We start from the raw sequence: 24,432 nt of genomic DNA, 5'->3' as shown, positions 1-24,432 counted from the left end.
GACTGTCCCATCACTTACTGTTTAAAATGTATTGAAGGGAGTTGGGACTTTTCTGAATCCATAGTTGAGGCACCAAGCAGACTTAGAGCCCAGGCACACTGAACAAGCTTGAAGCAAGGTTGTGGTTGAGCCATTCCACAAACAGACCGGCCATAAAAGATAAGGGGCATGCCTGGGAAAACTCCTGTGGGTCATACACCATCTGGACTGGAGTCTCCTGTCTCCTGTCCCTTGGATGCAATTTACTAATGTCAAAGTGACCTTCCTGCTAACAAAAATAAACTGCCCTCCTACATTGCTGATGGCCCGATCTGCACGTATGCCGAAAAAACCCACCCTGCGCGCCAGAATCCCCCGCCAATGTTTGAATCAGCAAATCATGTGTAACCGCGCCAAAACCCCCTGACAACCCCTCTGACTTTTCCTATATAAACCCCTAACTTTTGAGCCTCAGGGTCAACTCCTCTGTCTCCTGTGTGAGATACGTGTCGCCCCAGAGTTCTGATAATAAACTACCTCATGTGTTTGCATCAAGTCGGTCTCTCGCGTTTCCTTGGGTGTATGCTATCCTGAGAATGGAGTGGGGGGGGTCTCCCCAGAAGGAGGTCCTACAGTATCAGTATAACCCATTAACAGTGAATTGTTCTAACCTTTAAAATTCTTTTCTCAATTTTCTGGATTGTTAAATATATTTTAAAAACCTAGGACTTTCAAAAAGAGTAAGATTTTTTTAACCCCTCTGTAATAAATGCCCTCTCCCATTTCAAAGCTCAAGTGTTTGTCTCTGTTTGATATCATACCGTAAAGCTTATGAAGAACACTGTGAGGGGGACTGTAGCAATAATGGGTTGCTAAGCAAGTCTCTCAGCTAATTAAACAATGTGCCTCCAATTATTCTGACCGTCTGCGCGGCTCACCCATGATGGAGCAGGGGAGAACGATACTCACCGCAGTTTTGTCAGAACTTATACTAGAAATAAGTGAAAGAATATCCTACTTATAATAATTAAAAAGAAAAGGATGACAAGGTGAAATCATATGGACTGAATGTCTTAAACAACCCAGTATCAAGTAATAATCCAATACCTAAACAAATGATAATTTCATTAAGTATTTCAAAATCATACCAATTGCAAGTTTCTTTATGATGTGATAAATGCTGTATTTATCAGATTACAAATATTTTATTATACAAACCAGAAGCACAGTGTGATACATGCCTCTCATAAATAAGCATTTTTACCCTATTACGGCTGCCTTTCAAAGAAAATTGAGACAGGAGGAAGCCTATTCAGCTTATCCAAATTATAATTAACTTTGGCACTTGGGTGTATTATAAAACGCTAGCTAGACTCTGAGGAGAGTTAGAAAATGCAGTCATGGGCCAGATCCCAGACTGTTCAAATAATTTCTTTTTCTGTTTAGAGTTATATCACTCATTAAAAACAAAGGCAAGGGTGGGTAGCATGGATGGATGGGAACTGTGCGCAGGGGCGGAGCTTCAGGTCTGCAGAGCACACCTGCTCTCCTATGCTAACCCTGGAGCTGCTGTAGGAATCCAGTAGCCAGTTCCTTCCTGTTTTCCTCCACTCTGTGGACTGCTTCGTCAGTGATTTCCCAGGAGCCCTTTCCTTGAGTAGCGAAGGAGTGTGTACTTACCCAGTAGGTTTTTGATTTAAACGGATTCCACTAACCATCCTTGGAAGAAAACTTGAATTTCCATGGACAGTATCAGTGGTTCCAGTCACCGTAGGTGTAGTTCATAAGATCTCAACTGTTCCCTATGACTATTTGATGTTTTTCCTTTCAATCTTTAGTCAGCTATTACTGAGTCTCGAACACAGTGTAGTTTCTATACTCAACTCTCTAAAAAGGTCAAAAACCTGAAAGTTCAAAAACATCAAGAGCATGTCTAGGAAAGTAGTAAGGGGATGCTAATGTCAGAGTTCACTTCCTACAGGTCTCTTCTTGGTGTGCTGTGGCATTGGTGTCATGAGCTTCTAGAATGTTCTCTGCATTTTTTTCACTTTTCTTTCCTTTCTTTAAGGCAGCTGGAATGCTTGCGGATTCTTCTGAAACCTTCTAAGCCTGACTCTGAGGACCCAGCAGGAGGATGCCGTCGGAACACTGCCTCAGGTACACACTGAAGGAGTATTCCTTTTCAGTAGAGTGAGCAGAAGCCGGGAACACCCCAGTGCTGAGCACAGAGCACAGAGCACTGAGCACTGAGCACAGGGCACTGAGCACAGAGCACTGAGCACTGAGCACAGGGCACTGAGCACAGAGCACTGAGCACTGAGCACAGAACACTGAGCACAGAGCACTGAGCACTGAGCACAGGGCACTGAGCACAGAGCACTGAGCACTGAGCACAGAACACTGAGCACTGAGCACAGAACACTGAGCACAGAGCACTGAGCACAGAGTACTGAGCACAGAACACAGAGGACAGAGCACTGAGCACAGGGCACTGAGCACAGAACACTGAGCACAGAGCACTGAGCACAGAACACAGAGGACAGAGCACTGAACACAGAACACAGAGGACAGAGCACTGAACACAGAGCACTGAGCACTAAGCACAGAGCATTGAACAGAGCACTGAGCATAGAGCACTGAGCACTGAACAGAGCACTGAACACAGAACACTGAGCACTGAACACAGAGCACTGAGCATAGAGCACTGAGCACTGAACACAGAGCACTGAGCACTGAACACAGCACTGATCTCAGAACACTGAGCACAGAGTACTCAGCACAAAGCACTGAGCACAGAGCACTGCACACTGAGCTTAGAACACTGAGCACAGAGCACTGAACACAGAGCACAGAGCACTCAGCACAAGGCTCAAACTAAGCATGATTTGACTGAATAAACAAAACAGTCATAACTTTTGTGATTTTGGTATTTGCAAAAAGGACAAACCACTAAGACCTCTTGATCAAACCTAGAAAGGCCTCATGAGTCTTTGGCTGATACTGCTTTTTGTCTTTTTTCATATTTTGAATGGTAACCCTTTGAGCAAAAGGCTAAGAGGCATATGATAAGAATTTGTAGAAAATTATGCTATATCTGAATATTGACCCCTTTAATGCAGTCAGCTTGCTTTAAAGTTCCTGGTAATAACTTTTTCAATATTTATTTATTTAATAGTTATTTGTTGAGGCAGACATTCAACTTGCTGTAAAGCACCAGCTGTGACTAATACAAAATTTGATTTATTCTTTCACAAACTGGGTATTCTATCAGAGAAACAGCTACACCACCAGCAATGCAAATGCCATTGTGGAAACCATTCTGATGGAAACTACAGGGCAAACACAGGAAAGAGCATGCCTGAGGTCCGCAGAGGGAGCTGGGGTGGGAAGCACACCGAGGCAGGAGGGAGCCTCACGGTCTGAAATCTGCGAGGTGGCCAGAGAGAAAGAATAGGGCAGTCATTCTGCCTGGAGACAAGTCACCATCAGTTTCTGAGGAATTGGCCCAAAGGCCTCTAGAAGAGATAATATGAGAGGTAATAAAACTGAGGAATCTCTGTGGATATTCCTCCGAGGAATTAGATATTTCTGTGCAATAAAGTTGTCTGAAGCTATTAGAGATGACTGATTCCAAAACAAGTTCAGAACGAGTGGCATTTCCAGAGCAGGTGTAGCACCTGTGCACACCTCTTGTGAGTTTGTCACAGTCAGTAATTCTCAGTGGAGAATTAGGGAATGGTGTTCAAGGACCAGCAAGATTTCTTATCATCGGGCATCCAGGTACGATTTAACTTTAGCTCCATATTGTGCTAAACATCTTACAGCATATAAGACAGGCCCTCAGAGCAAGAACCAACCTATCTCGGGATGCAGTTAATACCAAGGCCAAGAAGCCGTGTGCTAGGTCTGGTGCCCTGCCAATATGGGCCACGTGGACTATGATATTTATATGATACCACCTCAGGCAGTGTGTTCCTTGGTACCAGATTCTGTGTGTTCTCCAAGTGATATTTTTACCCTAAGCCTGCAATTTATGGTAATCAGTTCCCATCCTTCTGCTGAGCCTTCCACTATGATGTAGTCACATCCTTCCCTGCTCCCTCCCAGAGCCCTGGCTCCTCTGCTCTCTGGCTTCGGTTATGCCTTTTGGAACTGTTGCAACAAACCACAAACGCTGTTGTCTCTTCCTCCTCAGCACAGACCTTGTACGGAAGGGCTGCCCAGATTCCAGGTCCTTGGATCCTGCTTTTCTGCAGAGAACTTTTTCTTCCACCCAGCCGCATTCTACCGCAGCCATAGGGTGAACCTTGTTATCCCCAGTAGTCATGTCTTGTCCGCGATTCCTCCTACGGTGGATTCACTTCCCAGCTTGCAGGTTTACCTTTTTTTTTTTTTAACTAGAGCTGGTATTTGCCTCTGTACTGGCTGGTTGTGTGCGTCACCTTGACACAGGCTGAAGTTATCACAGAGAAAGGATCTTCAGTTGGGGAAGTGCCTCCATGAGACCCAGCTGTGGGGCATTTTCTCAGTTGGTGATCAAGAGGGGAGGGACCATTGTGGGTGGTGCCATCCCTGGGCTGGTAGTTCTGGGTTCTTCTATAAGAAAGCAAACTGAGCAAGCCAGGGGAAGCAAGCCAGTAAGAACATCCATCCCTGGTCTCTGCATCAGCTCCTGCTTAGTGACCTGCTTGAGTTCCAGTCCTGACTTCCTTTGGTGATAAACAGCAATGTGGAAATTATAAGCTGAATACACCCTTTTCTCCCCAACTTGCTTCTTGGTCATGTTGTTTGTGCAGGAATAGAAACCCTAAAATAACCTCCATGACTGACTGTACTGGCTGGTTTTGTGTTTCAACTTGACACAGCCTGGACTTATAACAGAGAAAGGAGCTTCTGTTGGGGAAATGCCTTCATGAGATCCAGCTATGGGGCATTTTCTCAATTAGTGAACAAGGAGGGAGGGCCCCTTGTAGGTGGTACAATCTCTCTGGGCTGGTAGTCTTGGGTTCTCTAAGAAAGCAGGCTAACCAAGCCAGGGGAAGCAAGCCAGTAAGAAACATCCCTCCATGGCCTCTACATCAGCTCTTGCTTCCTGACCTGCTTTGGTGATAAACAGCAGTTTGGAACTGTAAGCTGAATAAACCTTTCCTCCCCAACTTGCTTCTTGTTCATGATGTTTGTGCAAGAATAGAAACCTTGACTAAAACAATGACTATTATCTCCATATATGTTATTATTTTTATGTTGAGCAGGTATTACTGCTGGCCATAGGCCCTAACCCTAACCCTAACCCTAACCCTAACCCTAACCCTAACCCTAACCCTAACCCTAACCTTAGGAGTGGTTTGTATCCCCAGTGAGATTCTGTTGGGGAAAACTAAATTTTCATTTATGGGCAGTTATCAATTTGAGATAGTTTCTGGATTAGGGGTGAGGTCTTTTGTCCACGACTCTTACCAGTGGGACCTCACCTGGCACATATATGTGCAGACATGTTGCCATGATCTCTGTGAGTTCATATGTTCAATGGTCCTGCTGGATTAGGTGTCTAGAAAGCCATATTTCCTTGATATTCCTTCATGCTCTCTGGTGCTTACAGTCTTTCCACCTCTTCTTCTGTGGGCTTCCCTGAGCTCTGAGAGGGAAAACTTGATGGGCACAAACCATTTAGGACTGAGTGGTTCCTCACTTTATGCACATTGTCTGGCTGTGGGTCTCTGTATTAGATCTCATCTACTGCAAGAGGAGGCTTCTCTGATGACAGCTGAGGAAGGCACCAGTCTATGAGTTAGCAGAAAGTTGTTAGGAGTCATTTTATTGCTGGGTTCCCTTCTTAACTGGTTTAAATTCTGAAACTTTTTGTTCAACCCTTAATTTTTCCTATTCCAGTTATTTTTGTGGCATTTGTGTGTGAGAATTTTCTTTCAGATGAATTGAATAATCTATGCTGTCTGGTGAAGACCAGTCCATAAAAGTCTTTCCATCAAACAAGCGCCCAAATGCCCAGAGTCTTACAGCTGTTTCTAGTGTTCTATTTCCTGCCCCTTAAGAAGCAAACCAACCCACGACCCGCTTCTGTGCTTCTAGTGGCTTCTTCCATATGAGCGGTTTTTACCATGTTCCTGGGACAGCTGGGCTCTGTTGGTTTCTCCCTGAGAAACATGAGTTATGTCTCTCTCCTTAGCGAAGACTGTGCTCTGGGCTTCAGACCTATGTCTTTAAGACAACTCAAATTTAACATATCCCAAAATGAGTTCATTATTTTCTTCTTTTCCAGGTGCCCTACTATGGGGACATCAAGACTTATAAACCAGAAATTTGAGCATGTCCATGAGAACCCCCTTCCCATCCATATCTATATCTAACCTGTCACCAAGGCTCCCAACTTTCCCCCATGAATAGCTTTCAAATCTGTTCTTTCCTCTGAAGCTTTATCTTGATGTTTCAGCGCAGGGCTCAGATAGGCCTCAGCTGTTGAGGTCCCAAGCTGCTCCTCTCTGGCCCAGTCTCCCTAAGGGCTCTTGGTACTGAATCCAGTTGACCTTTTCTGAGACTTGCCATAGCTCTTGGTATTCTGGCCCCACACATCCTGTGTGAGTTGTTATCACCTCAGCTGTGGTTCTCTCTTACCCTCAGTTTCAGTCACTGATTTCTGTAGAAGAGTGTGTCAGTCTGTCTGTGCTCCCTACTGACGCAGGCCAAAACTTGATGTTCTCCTTTCCTGCGTACATCTTCTCTTCTTTGTGTCAGGGTGGCAACTCATCCACCTGTACCTTAGCTAGTTCTCCTTTGGGAAACTGAGAGTGCTTAGTGTGCCGCTGTCCTGATACACTGAATATTCAATGATGGCTGTTACCACACTTTATTTCTAAATTTTATTTCTAGCATCTAGAATAGCAAGGCAGGACAAATGTTTCTTATATGTAGGAATGAGGGAATGGGTATAGAAAGCTGTTCATGTATAATTAAGTCTCTTTCTCCATAGTCTTAATATTTCTTACTTGTGAAAAATGTCTTAATCTAAGCTTATTATTATGGCTATCTTTATTTGTAGCTTCCACTTTATAGAGTTTATAAAATATTATATAAAAATAAAATTAATTCTATTAGTGGATCTTTTAAAAGCCTGCCCTCATAAATAAGTAGCATTCTTTTAGTATTAATGTATAAAAAGATCTTTACCCTGTTGAGTGGTAGGTAAACATTAAAAGAGAAATCTACACAACTTTTACATTTGAAACATAAAATGAAAAAGTATAGAGTTGTTTTAGAATTTACATCTTAAAAACTTTCTGAATTCAGTTAAGTGAATAAATGAAACTAAGACCCATTGGGATTTCTGGGATTGAAGAGTTTACTCTATGCACTCAAAGTAGCCATTTGCACCAAAGCAGAGATTCAGAATGAGCAGGAGGACACTGTTAGAAGCGTGCTCTGCATTTGATTTACTAGTTTTTGTGATCAGTTCCAGAATGAAAGTTGCAGGCTCAAAGTCATGATTAGTCCTATTCCCTGGGACCTCATGAATGCATCTCCCCATTATTAGATGCTGGCATGTGACCAGTCTGGTGCTAACTCCCTGGCATTACCAAAGTCGTTGTTGGGGGAGTCTGGGTTTCCTACTGAGATACCAGAGACCTGGGTAAGCAGGTCCTGTGAGATGCAGAAATGGTGCTCTCCGATAGTGGCAGCTTGCTCAGAGTCACCTAAGAGGGTGCCTGTGAGCTTGTGGACTTGGAAATGGAATCATAATAGGAAGCATGTATAGTTTAAGGTAGATACATTTTAAAATAAGGAACGGAGAAACAGCTCTGATTAAACTTTGTGATGTATTTCATATAAATCAGTGTGTCCCAAATCACAGCCTAAACTTTATGTCTTATGTATAAAAGTATTAATGAGATATATTGAGTCCATTTTCATAACATTTTTGACAACACACCCCAACTTGTGTTAGGCTATTTAGAGCATCCAGCAGACCCGTGTTGCTAGTGGCTCCTGTTGTAGCAATATAGCTTTTGGACCCCCACAGAAAACAGTACTGGCGTTGCACTTGGGGGAGCCCCGGTGCCTTCTATATACTAGCTGTGAATTTTGAGCCGTACCATTTTTTCATGGAAGAATTTCCCCAGTTTTAAACGTCTTCTCAAATCTGTCTTCCTCTGAGAATATTGGAGCCTTTCTCACATCTTTTTCCAGCTATTTGGAAAGTTTTTGATATAGTTTTTCCTTTGTTTGTTTCCCAGTAGTGAAAAGACATTGCTCTGACCTGGGAGGTTTGTGCGCTGGCTGCCATGTCTTCTCGGGGCAGAGGAAGCTAGTGACAAGTGTCCGTCTGCTCCCACCTTAACTTCTGCAATGTAGCCTTTGATTCCTGTTGTTCCCAGTGTGTGATAATTTGCCAGGTGAAGTGAGCCTTACCTCTTCTGGCTGTCCTGTGCACAGGTGTCCTGTCAGGTTTGCAGAGGTGAGGCTATTTAGCTGAGAGATAAGTGGGAAATTGCTTTGAGAATACAAGGATGACATGTTGAGACTTGTTGATTAGTGGGCCTTCGTTTCTTGCCAAATGCCAGAGTATTTATTTCTGCTTTTTAAGGACTCATAGCATATTGGTTCTAAAATATTTAGGCTCCTCTGCCAAGTGTTGTCTTAAATATCAGCTTATGGTGTTCTTTAAGGGTGACTATTCCAAGCTGAGCTATTAAGTCTGTGAAGGCAAGGAGCATCACTGCTGTTCCAGAGCTCAGCCCTTCAGTCTTTGCCAAGTTGCAGTTCACAGTTGCTCTTCTCCTGCCAGGATTTACTCATTTTCAACAGATATCTAAGTGCAAACACTGGTTCAGGCTTAATAGTGATTTGGATTGGGCACTAGATTTGGAAATAAGAAAAGATTTTTTTGTTGTTGTTTTTGTTTTTTGGATTTGGTTTTTTTGAGACAGGGTTTCTCTGTATAGCCCTGGCTGTCCTGGAACTCACTCTGTAGACCAGCTGGCCTCGAACTCAGAAATCCGCCTGCCTCTGCCTCCCAGAGTGCTGGGATTACAGGCATGTGCCACCGCTGCCCGGCAAGAAAAGATTTTTAAGGCAATTATTTTAATGTATTCTTGTTCTACTACAAGTGAAATTTCAAAATTCGCTGATGAGGACATACAAGAGGAGAAAGGATAATTTCTAAAGTTATAATATTAAAAATCCACTTTCTGTTTCAAAATGTTGGGCAGAGTACATAAGAAGACAGCTTTGAAGCATGATTGCATAGTTTCGTGACTACTGCATGTAACTGTGTTTTCATACATTACTCCAAAGGGTTTGTTTCAAGGGTACGTATATATTGTACTGTGTGTCAACTTGACACAGGCTGGAGTTGTCACAGAAAAGGGAGCTTCAATTAAGGAAGTGCCTCCATGAGATCCAGCTGTGGGCCATGATCTCAATTAGTGATCAAGGTGGGAGGGCCCCTAGTGGGTGGTGCCATCTCCGGGCTGGTAGTTTTGGGTTCTATAAAAAAGCAAGCTGAGCAAGTCTAGGGAAGCAAGCCAGAAAGAAACATCCCTCCATGGCCTCTGCATCAGCTCCTGCTTCCAGTCCTGACTTCCTTTGGTGATGAACAGCAGTGTGGAAAATGTAAGTTGAATAAAACCTTTCCTCCCCAACTTGCTTCTTGGTCATCATGTTTGTGCTGGAATACAAACCTTGACTAAGACAAATTGGTACCAGCATAGTGGGGTATTCCTGTGACAACCTGTCCATGTTTTGGGGAGGACTGTGGAAGGACTTTGGAACTTTGGGCTAGAAGATCCAATGTTAAGAGCTCTGTGGGATGTAGTGTAGGAGCTTGGAAGATAATGTTGAGAACAGTGCAGACAATGGAGGCCTGGCTTGTGAAATTTCAGAGGGAAGGTTAACGAATCTTATCAGGGCCATTGCTATTTTGATTGTGAAGATTCTATGGTTTTGGTTATCTGGGGCTGAAGAATCAGCTGTGATTAACAAGATACCAGAACTACTACTAAAGTGAACACTTTGCATTACTGGGACTATTGATACTGGTTAGCTGGCGCTGAGAAATTATCGTAATTAAGAAGAGACCAGCATCACTGAAGTGAAATCTTCTGGGAAGTCTTTTCTAAGAGCACAGAAGCTGTGTTCCAAAGATAGCCAGCATTGTACCTATGGTATGGCTGGACTTGGTACTGTGTAAGAGTCACCCAGGTGGTACAGGTTTTGAAGGCATGAAGGGATCATGAAGATCAGCTGAGGCTCGGCACTGTGAGGCCATGGAAGGCCATTGGTGAAGGTGCAGCCTCAGTTGCAATTGATGGCCCAGGACTTAAGGGGTCATGCAAAGGAGTTGAGGTTTGGCACCATGAAGAGAGCCTATGAGAGGCTATTGGCAAAGCCTAGTTACAGAGGAAGACAGCAATGTTTTAGAGATGCCAGCACCATGAGATGACCACCAAGAACAGCAGCAGCAGTGGAGTAGAGGCAGTTGGATCCTAGAAGACAAGATGTGTGCTACAAAGGGCACAGGTGGAGAATTGACCCAGGTCCTTGGAAGAGCCTAGAAGATCTTTAGTGGATCCCAGACAGTGGAAGGTTGGAGTTTGATTTTGCTTTTGAGTGTGACTGTGCCCTGATATTTTTCCCTCTGAAGTAAGAAGGCATTTTAGAATTTTTAAAAGACTTAGAATTTTAAAGGATATTGGGTATTTTAAAGGGATTGAACTTTTAATATGTAAAGACTGTGGGACTTTTAAAGTTATTTAGATCTTGGGTATGAGTTAGAAAGTAAGGGTTGAGGCTTAATAGTGATGTGTTTGTGTGTCAAGTTGACAAGGGGTCAATTGTACTGGTTGACACAAGTGGAGTTATCAGAGAAAGGAGCTTCAGTTGGGGAAGTGCCTCCATGAGATCCAGCTGTGGGGCATTTTCTCAATTAGTGATCAAGTGGGGAGGGGCCCTTGTGGGTAGTAAGATCTCAGCTTGGGTTCTATAAGAAAGCAAGCTGAGCAAGCCAGGGGAAGCAAGCCAGAAAGAAACATCCCTCCATGGCCTCTGCATCAGCTCCTGCTTCCTGCCCTCTGTGAGCTCCAGTTCTGATTTCCTTTGGTGATGAAAAGCAATGTGGAAATGTACACTGAATAAACCCTTTCCTCCCCAACTTGCTTCTTGGTCATGATATTTGTGCAGAAATAGAAACCCTGACTAAGACATGTATGATATAAATATAAACTCTGTAGGAGCTTTTGAAATTTTTGTCACCTTGGGCATAGGTTTTGGCGAACTTTCTTACAGATACTTTTTTTTTTTAAGCAGAAAAAAAGAATTCTATCATTTTGTTCTTAACAGAGGTTTGGGATTTTTTTTTTTAACTCATGATCAAGAATTTTGGTATTCTTACTTGTAAAACATAGGTGCCAGTAGCACCTTCTCTTAGGGTTACTAGGAAGGTCAAACTGTTAATTATAATTAGTAATTATATATCATATAGGATAATTGGCCAGAAACTATAAGCAAGATAATTGCTAACTATGAAAATGTCATCATTTTAGAAAAGCTTTTCAAGGCTATCCTGGCATACTACCTTGTTGATAAAGAATTCTTGTTTCTTTTCACTACATTTTTTACTTAATGATAATAATTAATCTGCATTCCACGCCTTACATAGAAAATTGCATGAAGAACTATTTATGTTTCCTAAAGTCGCTTTAGTTACTGATCTTGAAAGTCCGCCTGCCACAGGAACCACAGATGAATATTCAATGGCTGTGAGCCTTTCAGACTGCTGAAAATAATCCTTCCACCTTCCCACAAGAACTTCCTGTAGCCTTACTTTCTCTTGAGTTATTTTCTTTTCATAGTTTGGACTTCGATGCGTCCCAGGAAGAAACATTTGGTAAAGCTTGCTGAGTCCACTGGCTTCTCAAAGGAAGAGTTAGGTTAATTTTAAGGTAGAGATTTGTATTTAACTCTAATGTACCAGCCAGTTGACAGAAGTAAGGTAGAGCCCTGTCAAAGCAACAGGGTGGGTAAGACTTTGTTTCTTCTGAATAGCACTTTTTCAGACTGGCACCAAGCACAGAAATGTCAGGTAGGGAGAGTGCATGTCCAGACATCTGTAGCTATCTTTACTCAGCTTTTTAAAGGAGTTCACTGTTTGGATACAGGGCATAACACCCTTGTCATCCTCTGAGATTAATTTAGTAATGACATAGCTCACTGGCCAGAGCCTGGTACTTGTAAGATTTTAGAGTGTCGTACAGAGATTTTTGATGATCTAAGCTAGAATTGTCCACAGTCATGTATAAATTCAGTTTATTTTTGAGTTCATGGTATCATTTCTATCTCATTTTAGAAAATCTGTAAAGTTCAAGTAGGTCTTTTGAAAGGACACAGGATAAATTGGTTAGGATGAGGTAGAAAATGAAGCGGTAAGCTTCATCACAGGAGTTTAGCAATCTCACAAAACAAAAAGAAAAACCATCCATTCATCTTTTTCATTTACAGAGGACACTTTCCCCACCACAGAGATAGGTCTCATGTAGCTCAGGTTGGCCTCTAACTTACTGTGTAGCCAAGGATGACCTTGATCTTCACATCTGCTTCCCAGCTTCCTGAATGCTGGGATTGCAGCCTTATGCCACCACGCCCCACTTATTGCAAATGAATCTCTTCTGACATTTGTTGTGTAGTGTGTGATTTCCCAAGTTCTGTCTGATGCCGTGGTTTGGCTGATGCTGTGGTCTGACTGCTTTGGATTCAGGATGGTCATGTGCAGCTCTTTTCCTCAGTTTATTATATTTATTGGGCTAATGTATCCTGGGGAGGCACACGGTGAATCAAAAGTTAGAGAAGAATGGAATTAGAGAAGAAGTCACAGGTTAGAGAGAGTCCCTGCCCTCCCACAAGGGAAGGTATGCTCACCTGTACACATACAGCAAGTTTTCCATGTACACACTGAAGAAGTAGCATGTACACTCAGAAACATGCTCATGGGTTCACAAACACACACAGACTTTCACAAAGTTAAACCTCAGCAAATAAAACAGGAGCTACCAATAGAAAGATGTCCCAGGACAGGGCAAAGGAAAACAGAGAAACAAAAACCAGAAAGGGCAAAAATTGAGAGAGAACAGGAAGGCCAGCGCACTAGAATTGAAGTAACGTCCCAATGGGTGAGTGTCCCTCGGACGCTGAGCTGGTGAGAGGAATAAACAGGGCTTCCTTGCTTTCCTTTTGTAGTATTCAAGAAATGCTGACGGGCCAGAGGCTGTGCCACTCAGAATCTCACAATGACACTGTCCTCGCAGCACTGAATCAGCAAAGAAGCGACGGCATTCTCTGCGATGTGACCCTGATTGCTGAGGAACAGAAATTCCATGCTCACAAGGCAGTCCTAGCAGCCTGCAGTGACTACTTCCGGGTAAGTGAAGGTGGATGTGTTTGTCTTAGGATGTCACAGATGACAGCCTTGCTTCCTGACCTTTCCTAAGCTGTGAGCTAACTACACGGTGGTCTGCAGGTTTGTAAGTGTTGAGAACCTGTGTACCTTAGTGGACAGAACTGGGTCTAGGGCCCTCCCTGGTGGGACTCTTACTGGATTGGGCTGGGTGGCTGTAATGGAAGCAGACCTTTGCATCTGACTAATGCATTTGGTTGGCATTTTGCAAGCACTGGATGGTGTGGCAGTGACATGTGTAGTATTTGAAGATGTGGTTCTTTTTGCTAGAACTTGAAATTTGATTTCCAGCTATGAGTGACATGTGCTGATGTGACTTGGGTGAATGAGAACTTTTATATTTATATTTCATTTAATCTTCAGGCAAATACCTTGTACAAATGCATGCGGTTGCTATTAAAGGCTGCCATTCTTTTTTATATATAAGGAAATGGAATCTCAGAGATTAAGTACTTAGAATTCAGAATATAAACAATAAACACAATTCTTAACTTTCATACCTGGTGTCTGACTTTTGTTTTTTAATTTTGGAAACTTACTATTTGGAGGCTGAGGAGATGTCTGAGGGTTACAGTCCAGCCATACAAGTGTGGGTACAGGGTGGAGTTCAGACAGTGGAAGACCTTGTCTAGATGAGGAAAATGGAAGAGAAGTTGAAGAAGACAATTGATCTCCACCTCAGACTGCCACACATATGCCCATATTCATGCAGACATATAAACATACTGCCCCCACAAATGGATTAAGAATATTATTATTATTATTATTGTTATTATTATTATTATGTGTGTATGTGCCTATATACGTAGGCATGGTGTGTGGGGGGGTGCACATGCCAAAGAGTGCTTGTGAAGGTCAGAAGACAACTTTGTTGATTCTCTCCTTCCATCCACCTTTACGTGGAGACTGGAGATCAAATCGGGTTGCCAGACTTGTCCAGCAAGGTCCTTTACCTGTTGAGCCATTGTGTAGTCTCCTCCTCTCTGTCCTCCTCGCTCTCTTCCTCCTCTTCCTCCTTCACCACCTCCTCTTTTTAAATTGGCATGTGTTCATTGTCCATGTATTCATAAGCCAAGTTCCTCTCGAATGTGTCACATATTTTTCACCATCTGTCTCTCCCTCCTGATACTCCCCCTCTGTCTCATTTACCCCTCATAATCATTTTCCGTCTCCCCACCCCCATCTCTTACCATTGTCATCAACTTGACAGACTCAAGAAACCTCTAGGAGGTAGATCTCTGGATATGTCGGCAGGGGAAAGCCCCACCTTAATTGTGAGAAGGGCTCTTTACTGGGTGGGGGACCCTGTATTGGATGAAGACAGCAAGCTGAGCCCTAGGGTGGAATCCACATCTCCGTCCTCCGGACAGTGGCTAGCTGCTTCCAGCTCCTGCTGCCTTGACCTTCCCGCCATGATACATGTACCTTGCACTGTGAGCTAACATAAACCTCTTTTCCCTTAAGTTTCTTTCCTTAGAGCATTTTCTCAGAGTAATAACAAAAGAAGCTCTCGATCAGCTCTAGTCCGCTGATCTACAGGTTTGTTTTTGTAGCAGTGCCGTAGGGTTTTTGTTACAATGGTTTTTCCGGAATAACCTTAAATCAGGTGTTCTACTACCTTGCTACTTGTAGCTTTTTGTTCTTGGTGGGTTTTTGTTTTGTTTTGTTTTTGTTTTGTTGGTTTTGCTCAGGACTGTTAGCTCTCTGGGATGCTTTATGCTACAGTATACTTTTATGTATTTTTCTGTGAAAATTGGTATTTTAATGGAAACTGTTGAACCTATAGATTTCCTTTTGATAACTCTTTTTGTGATGTTCTACTAATTCATTAGTATTGGTGATTTTTCCATTTTATCCCTCAATGTCTGTCTTAAGTGGTTACATTTTTATCATTGTAGTTTCTTGTTTAGATTTATCCTAGGTTATTTATTTTATTTTATTTTATCTTATCTTATTTTATCTTATTTTATCTTATTTTATCTTATTTTATCTTATTTTATTTATTTTTTTGGTTTTTTGAATTTGTTTTTTTCCGAGACAGGGTTTCTCTGTATAACCCTGGCTGTCCTGGAACTCACTCTGTAGACCAGGATGGCCTTGAACTCAGAAATCCACCTGCCTTTGCCTCCCAGAGTGCTGGGATTATAGGCGTGTGCCACCACTGCCCGGCTTAATTTTTATAAAGCACTGTGAGTGGCGTTGCTTTCCTGATTCTCAACAGTATATTGGTTTGCTGTCGTATAGAAGAGCTACTGATTTTTGTATCACATTCATTTTCTAGAAGAGTTCATCAGTTCTAAGAATTTCTGGTAGAACTTTGGGTCTTTTATTATGAAATATTATTGTCTACAAAATAGGGATGATTTCACCCTGCCTTTCCATTTGTATCCCTTTTATTTCTTTCCCTTTTTATTTTACTTATTTAGTGCTTTTCCTCTAGCTCAAACTTCAAGGACTGTATTGAGGAAAATATGAAAAGAGTGGATAACATTGTCTCATTCCTCATTTTACTAGAAGTGCTTTGACTTGTCTAACTCTGATAAGGGTAATGTTATAGAGGTTTTTTTCTTTTAATATATAATATTTATTATGTTACTGGATAGTTATTTCATTGCTAGCTTTTTAAGGCATTTGTTGTCAAGAGAAATTTATCAAGGGATTTTATCAAAGACCCTTTCTATATGTATTAAGATGTGGTTTCTGTCCTCCAGTTATTTATGTGATGTGCACATGCATATGTTAAACTATCCTTGCATACAATAAAGTCCACTGCTCATGATTGTACTGGCTGGTTTTGTGTGTCAACTCGACACAAGCTGGAGTTATCACAGAAAAAGGAGTCTCCCTTGAGGAAATGCCTCCATGAAATCTAGCTGTAAGGCATTTTCTCATTTAGTGATCAAGGGTGGGGAGGGTCCCTTGTGTGTGGTGCCATCCCTAGGCTGGTAGTCTTGGGTTCTATAAGAGAGCAGGCTGAGCAAGCCAGGGGAAGCAAGCCAGTAAATAACATCCCTCCATGGCCTCTGCATCAGCTCCTGCTTCCAGCCTGTGCGAGTTCCAGTCCTGACTTCCTTTAGTGATGAACAACAATGTAGAAGTGTAAGCTGAATGAACCCTTTCCTCCCCAACTTGCTTCTTGGTCATGTTTGTGCAGGAATAGAAACTCTGACTAAGACAATGCTGCTTTGATGTATTTTCTTGAGAATTTGTGCATCTCTGGTTATTACAGAGACTGACCTCTGATTTCCTTTTATTCTTGGATATATCTAAACCATATATCTAGTTTAGATATATGTATAAAACTACAATGAATAATGAGTTTGGCAGTATTAATTCCTTAATTTTTTGCAATCATTTGAAAAGCTGCTTACATTTTTGTCAATGAGCACAAACCAAAGTCAGTTGAGAAAAGGCTACCTCAACTGAAAAATTCCCTCCATCAGAGTGGTCTGTGGGGTGTTTTCTCAACCCCTGGGGTGTATAAGCGGAGCTGAGGAAACCATAGTCAGGGTTCCTCTGTAGTTCCTGCTTTATGCTCCTGCCTTTACATTTGTACCTCGTCTTAGGGTTTCTATTGCCGCAATGAGACACCAAGACCACAGCAACACTTAGAAAGAAAACATTTAATTTGGAGCTGGCCCGCAGTTTCAGAGGGTTAGTCTATTATCATGGTGGGAAGCATGGCAGCGTGCAGGCAGACATGGCGCTGGAGGAGAAGCTGAGGGATCTACATCTTGATCCGAAGGCAGAACAAGTGAATGCCACACTAGACTTAGCTTGAGCATATAAGACCCAACCCCCACAGTGACATACTTCCTCCATCAAGGTCACACCTAGTGCCATTCCCTATGAGCCTATGGGGGCCATTTTCTTTCAAACCACTACAATATCCCTCAGTGATAGTCTGTAGCTTGCAATTAATCTCTTTCATCCTCCAAGTTAGTTTTGGTAAGTGGTTTATCACAGCAATAGAACTCTCGGGCAATCTTGGTGTTCATTACAGATCCACTTACATTATCAGTTACCTCTTGGCTTAAATTTGGCAGCTCATATGTGTCTAGGGGTTTTCTCATTTCCTATAGAATTTTATAATTTATTAGAATATAATTTTCAAAGTATGCCTTAATAATCTTTTGAAATTTACTGACACTGGGTATGCCTTCTCCATTGTCTCTAATTTTATTAATTTGGATCTTTTAATTGTGTTAGTTCAGCTAAGGATTTGACACGTTTTTGTCTTTTCAAAGAATTAGCTGTTTGTTTGATACTTTAAGATTTATTTTTGTTAATGTGTGTATATGCATGTATGTATGAATGTATGTATGAATGTATGTATGTGCCTCTGTGTGGCATGCTTATGTATCTGTGGTTACTGGCAGAGATAAGGTGTTCTATCTCCTGAAGCCTGAGTTGCAGGCGCCTGTGAGTTGCCTGATAGCAGTGCTGGGAGCCAGAGTTTTGTCTGCAAGCAGATGTGTGCTCCCAACCAATGACCCAGCTCTTCGGTCCTATTATTGGTTCTTTGCATAGGTTTTTTTCATTTCATTAATTTCTGTGTTTATCTTTATTATTTCTTTTGCTTATTGATTTGGGCTTTGGCTTATTCTCACGTCCTTATGGTATATCACTATGTAATTTACCGCAAGTTCTCTGCCCCTTTAATGAAACCAGTTATAGATATAGACATCCATCTCCCTTAGAGATGCTTAAATTGGACCCCACAGGTTCTGGTGTGTTGTATTTTTGCTTACATTTTATTCTTCAAGAATGGACTCTGGACTCTCTTCTGATCTGCACACTTTACTCTTTTGCTTAGATGCTGTAACTAGTGCTTCCCACATTCAAAACCCTTAGTGTGGCTGCACTCCTACTATGCTCAGTTTAGCTCCCAGAGATTATAACACCCTGTGCTTGGGTGTCATTTAATCTTTGGTATCTTCTAATTTTATCCCTATTTGGCTCTTACCCAATATTTTCTTTATCTTATGGATATCAGAAACATAACCTGGATAATTTTTAGCTGGTAATGAGATAAACTTCTAACTATACATTTTGCATGTCAACTTTTTAAAAAGGTTTATTTTTAGTTTATACATATTAGTTTTGCCTGAAAAGTTTACTGCATGCATGTCTGGTACCCACCAAGGCCAGAAGAGGAGCCAGGATCCTATAGTTTTGGAGTTAAGCTGCGGTGTAGCTGCTGGAAACCAAACTTGGTTCTTCTGCAAAAGCAGTAGAACCACGTCTCCATACCTTTTATTTCAACTTTTCTCAAGTGTTTCTTTAAGTGTTACTTCAGTTGGATGACTGTCTTAGTCACAGTTCTGTTCCTGTGAAGAGACATCATGAGCAAAGCAACTGTTATAAAAGAAAGAATCTAACTGGGTATCTACTTACAGGTTTGGATGTTTAGTCCATTATTGTGTTAGAAAGCATGGCAGCAGGTTGTGCTGAAGCAGTAGCTGAGAGTGACATCCTAATACGCAAGCAGAGAGAGACAGAGACAGAGATTGACTGACTGACTGACTGACTGACTGACTCGTCAGTCTGACAGAATCATCAGTTTGACTGACTGACCTTGACTGACTGACTGACTGACTCTGGGCCCAGTATGGTCTTTTGAAACCTCAAACCATACTCCAATGACACCACCAACAGGACTATACCTCCTAATCTTGTCAAATTGTGTCACTCCCTGTTGACTAAGCACGGCGGACATTCTTATTCAAACCACCACAATGACTAAGTGATATTTTTGAAACATAACATTAATGTATCCCGATCTCCCATTGGCCAAGGAAATCCAACGCCACTCCCACAATAAGTGCAAGAGAGCAAGTTTGACTAATAGCAGTGTAATTTTTAATTTGTTTTTTAATTTTTTCTTTTTTTTAAACTTTTTTCTTTTTATTAGATACTTTCTTTACATTTCAAATATACCCCTTCCTCGTTTCCCCTCTGAAAACCCCCTATCCAGTCTTCCCTCCCACCCTGCTCACTAACCCACATACTCCCACTTCCCTGTCCTGGCATTCCCCTACCCAGCCTTCACAGTACCAAGGGCCTCTCCTCTCAGTGATGTCTGACAAGGCCATCCTCTGCTACATATGTGGCTGGAGCCATGGGTCCCTCCATGTGTGCTCTTTGGTTGGTGGTTTAGGCTCTGGGAGCTCTGAGAGTACTGGTTGGATCATATGGTTGTTCCTCCTATGGGGCTGCAAACCTCTTCAGCTGCTTGGGTCCTTTCTCTAGCTCCTCCATTGGGACCCTGTGCTCAGTCCAATGGTTGACTGAGAGCATTCACCATTGTATTTGTCAGGTACTGTCAGAGCCTCTCAGGAGACAACTTTATCAGGCTCCTGTCAGCAAGTGCTTGTTGGCATCCACAATAGTGTCTGGTTTTGGTGACTGTATATGGGATGGATCCCCAGGTGGGGCAGTCTCTGGCTGGCCTTTCCTTCACCTCCACACTCTGTATCTCCTCCCATGCGTGTTTTGTTCCCCCTTCTAAGAAGGATCAAAGTATCCACACTTTGGTCTTCCTTCTTCTTGAGCTTCATGTGCTCTGTGAATTCTATCTTGGGTATTTTAAGCTTCTGGGCTAATAACCACTTACCAGTGAATGAATACTATGTGTGTGTGTTCTTTTGTGATACTCATCCGGGAAGATAAACCGCAACTGAGAGAATGATTTCTTCAGGTTGACTGATGAAAGTCTGTGGAGCATTTTCTTGATTGACAGTTCATATGGGAGAACTCTGCCTACTAGTTGTTGTCTCCCCACCAGACCCCAGGCAGATGACCCTGGGTAGAATATAAAAGCAAGCTGAGCAAGCCATAGAATTAAACCAGCAAGCAGGGTTCCTTCATGCCTCTGCTTCAGTTCCTGCGTTGAGTTCCTGCCCTGGCTTCTCTCAATGATGGACTAAACTCTCTACCTCCAAGTTGAATTTGGTCATGGTTTTTTTTTTCTTTTTTTTCTTTTTTTTTTTTGGTTTTGTTTTCTTTGTTTTATTTTGTTTTTTTCCCACAGCAATAAAAGGTAAACTAGAACATCATTTCATTCTGAGTTTATGCAGAAATTTCAGAGACTAGTAAAGAATGGCATCTCCCAACCACCTACCCTAATTTAGATTATTTGTTTGCTCTTGTATACTATGTTCTATACTGATATACGTAGATACAGTGTCCTGCAGTCCTTGCTAACTTTTATTTCTCTCGCAACAATATAATGTTCTCTCATTCTTTTTAAGTGCTCAGTAAATAAGTTGTTAAATTAATGAAATGTTTCCTAATTTTCATAATAGTTCATGTAGTATTTGATTCTTAAGATTTTAAATATTAAATGTATACACACATACACACACACACACAAAACCTATGTGTATATTATGTGTGCATTTTCCCTTCTGTTAGGATTCTATGAAGTTAAGTAAATACTTTGGTATAAACTAGACTTTTATGCTTTAAAGTGGTATTTAGCACATGTTTCTGAAGCTCACATGCTTCTTGTTTGATTCAGAAAATATAAGACTTCAGGAGTCAGCAGGCACACGCTTTGGTGTAAACCATTCCATGATATTACCCTGAGAGTTAATAGATTTTCTTGCTTACAACAGGAATAGCGAAAGAGCAGCTGAGCACAAAGTGCTTTGACTTCCTATGGTCATTAACATTTTAAAAGGAAGTATAAAAAACATTATTGAGTCAAGAAATAATGACTTAAAAAAAAAGAAAACTAAATATTATGTTTAACTCCAGTGGTGTACGCACAGCATGGCATTCATCAAACATATAACTAAATTAGAGCAGCAGGTCTTAAGAGGGTAATACAGCAATGCGGAGATAAAATGGATGAGCTAAGGAGCCGGTCTGGATTCTGCACAGGCCATTGTTTTCCACAGTGCTTAGCAAATGGAAGGTTCTACTTCAATTAATAATTGCTGGGTTCCTCCTCTTCACCAGCTGTGCTGTGTAAACATGGGCAGGTTATCTCTCTTCCGTGGACCTGGGTTTCTTTTTCATCAGTCAGCTGATCGCTTCAGGCACAGGCCTCAGGATGGGGTGCTGCAGATTCAGTGATGTGTAGATATAGAATCTCACCCTCGGCACTGTTTCACTATCATTAGCTGTTTGCTTCTTGGATTGATTAGTGGTGCCTGGCCGTGCTACACCTGGGAGCTAGTGGAAAGAGGCGCTCAGCTTTTATGGGCTCGGCTGCTGGCGGGCTCACTCACCTTTTGATAATTCAGAACAGTGTGGTTTTAGCCTTTTCTACCTTTGCGTTTTTTCTGAATCTGAAATCCCCCTCCTTCTTAGAAACCACCAACAACCATCTGACTATTTCTCCTTCTCTGGCTATTCTTTCCTGAACCTTTGTGCAGGGCTGTGGGATGAATGGTCGGTCATTCCCTGCTCGGATGCTAAGGTCAGCCCTCACTCACTCTCAGCACCACCCACGGCCCCTCCCTTCTCTGGTCAGTTTCTTCGGTGCTGCCATAGCACTGTCTGCCAAGCACGGTCTGTTTCACCTCAGGGTTTTGCACCTCTCAGTGTTGGACCCTTTGCCTCTCAGTTTACCTCTCTACCTAGGTTTATAATAATCAACAAGGCTGATGTCTCTCAGGAGCCTGTGTTGATTCTCCTCTGACATGTTCCTACATACATAAAGTCTTCCTTTTTTTAACATTTAAAATTTAGCTTGTCTCTGTCAAAGAATCTAAGATTATGTACCTTGATCAGTAGCATGTTAGAGAGGTACTATGACTATTCAAGGTAGTGAAGTCCACAGAGGTACTGTAGAGTAAAACTGGGTTGGAAAATATTGAGTTAGAGGTAACAAGAGAAGTCAGGCAGAAGCCTTGTCATTCTGTGAGGGTGTGTGTGTGTGTGTTCTGTCTGTATACATGTATGTATGTGTGTGTATGTGTGTATGTGGAATGCGTGAGCATGACTCAACTGTGTACCCCCTCCTTTTGGAAGTCCCTCTGACCCAGGGATCTCATTCATAAATAAGGTCCCAGGACCCTGTGTTGCCAGTCCTGAGTTATGGGCCACTCTGTGGTTCATGAAGTCTCTGCGGGCTCTGGAAGCTGTTTCAAACTTGCCATCTTGTCTTGACTTTCTAGCATATGTTCATGTATGTGTTGGTAAAATGATTCAAATGTGATGTTTTAAAAAGTTAAATATTTGAGCATCTTTTTCCCTTAGAGCCTGCACATGCTGTGTAATTTTCAGGTTTGAGAGGACAAAAGCCCATGATATTGAAAAAAAAATGGTCTTTGTTCTAAGCATTTTTGTAATTCTATTCTCCAGTCATTATTGGAGTAAATGGCACAAATGATTATTAAATAAGAATACAGTGCATAATTAGAAAATTTCAATTCAATAAACATTTGTTGTAAGCCTGTTATTTTCTAGACATTGAATGAGTTCATAGTCTGGAGGAAGACACAGGCAGGTGGGTGGATTACTACAATCTAACATAATCAACGCCAGGGTTTAGGGTTTGTATTTGGATTTGTCGTTATCCCACGTTTACGTGGGTATTTCTGTTCAGTTGCAGCTGTAATAAATGTGACTGCCATGGGTAAGCATTCCTGTGCTCCACACATGTATTCTAAATGCTTTATGAAGATCAATGTATTTCCTTCTCCAAAGAAGTCTCTAAAGATGGATATCAGCATCATAGTGTTCATTTCAAAATAAAGAAAAGGCATCAATAATTCCTACTAGGGTTCTAAGAAGTGGCTGGTGCCTGGACTCAGGGAAGAGCAGATGTCTAGAAATCTAATAATCTTTCCAAAGCATGGTTAGGAGGATGTGGAGTCAACAGATTTATGGATAGGGAAGGAGAGGTAAAACTTCAGAGTAAGACCTAAGGCCTGATGCTTGAGTATCTTAGATAGTAGGAATAAGGGATGTTCTTGCTGTTCAGATGCCTGAGATCTGGAGGAAGCCAGGAAAAGAATGGCCACAAGAATTTTCAAGGAAGCTGTACCATTGAAGGAGCAATAGAGAAAGGCTTTTGTATAAAGATGTTTCTTCCAGTCTTCTACAAGAGGGAGAGTCAAGGTTATATTATCTATTGTAATGTTTGGGATCCCAGAACCCACTGCATTGCTAAGGACATCATAGGTCCTTCGATTTATTTTCCCTACTGTAATGTAACAGAAACAGTTTCTTGCTGTGTTGAATCTCACCAATAGTCTCCTAAGACTGTCTCCTTCTGCTCAGATATATGTATTTTATCATGAATTTATATATGTACATATATAATTATATTTGTATATATACACATATAGACATAGATCTCATTCATTCATATATTCATTTGTCTTACTTCCTAATACAGCATCTTTTAAAGTCTTGAGGCTAGTAGTACTGCTCACAAAAGGGGGACAGGTCATTGCATCATTTGTACTGCCTGCTGCTCAGTCACCACAGACAATGTGTAGACAGATAATGCTTATTACAATAAGGATTTAAAAAAACCCATAGCATTGTCAGTTGTGTTGCTTTCGGCTCCCAAGCTGGATGCCTTCTGTCTTTATTTCTGGGCTGTTCCTTAAATACAAATCAATTCTGCGAATTTCAGTGCACATTAAATAAATTGTCTTTTAGTCTAAAGATAAAATTAATAAGAACAATGGACTTATAAACTTAGAAGTGGTACATGGATGTTAAAGGTCAGATAGCCACCCACCCGTTTTTATCTATCATCCCGTCACTGTGCTACAGCTTTCTTGTGTCCATGTTCTGAGCAGTCACTGGAGTCAGTGGTGTAATTGATAGCTGCAGAGGCATCTCACAGTCTGATCAGAACAGGTTTTCAAAGTTATGTTTTAGTGTAACTTACTTCTTGAATCTTCATTTCAGAAAAAAAAATAAAGACAATAGTTAGCTAACCCAAAGTCCTATTTTGTAAACAAAAAGTATGTATCTCCTATTTTTATTTAGCAAACATTACTCTGTAGCTATTTAATTTATGCATA

At 41.6% G+C, this 24,432-nt stretch overlaps 1 protein-coding gene across 3 annotated transcripts in view; it reads left to right on the top strand.

The window, feature by feature from the left end:
- Klhl32 (kelch like family member 32) overlaps positions 1-24,432 on the top strand; it is a 253,142-nt gene that overhangs the window by 65,049 nt on the left and 163,661 nt on the right. For 2 of the 3 annotated variants that reach the window (XR_007977000.1, XM_052176160.1), the window contains exons 2-3: positions 2,048-2,136; positions 13,222-13,402. Coding sequence is in view for 2 of the 3 variants with exons in the window: in XM_052176160.1 (XP_052032120.1) it covers positions 2,114-2,136; positions 13,222-13,402 (204 nt within the window). In the remaining variant the exon portion in view is untranslated. The remainder of the gene's footprint in view (positions 1-2,047; positions 2,137-13,221; positions 13,403-24,432) is intronic. The other variant, XM_052176161.1, reaches the window with a different exon arrangement.

The sequence above is a fragment of the Apodemus sylvaticus genome, chromosome 3 (genome assembly GCF_947179515.1).
Source record: "Apodemus sylvaticus chromosome 3, mApoSyl1.1, whole genome shotgun sequence".
Lineage (NCBI taxonomy): Eukaryota > Metazoa > Chordata > Mammalia > Rodentia > Muridae > Apodemus > Apodemus sylvaticus.
The sequence above is the reverse complement of the archived record's forward strand: the minus strand, read 5'-3'. Positions and strand labels throughout refer to the sequence as shown.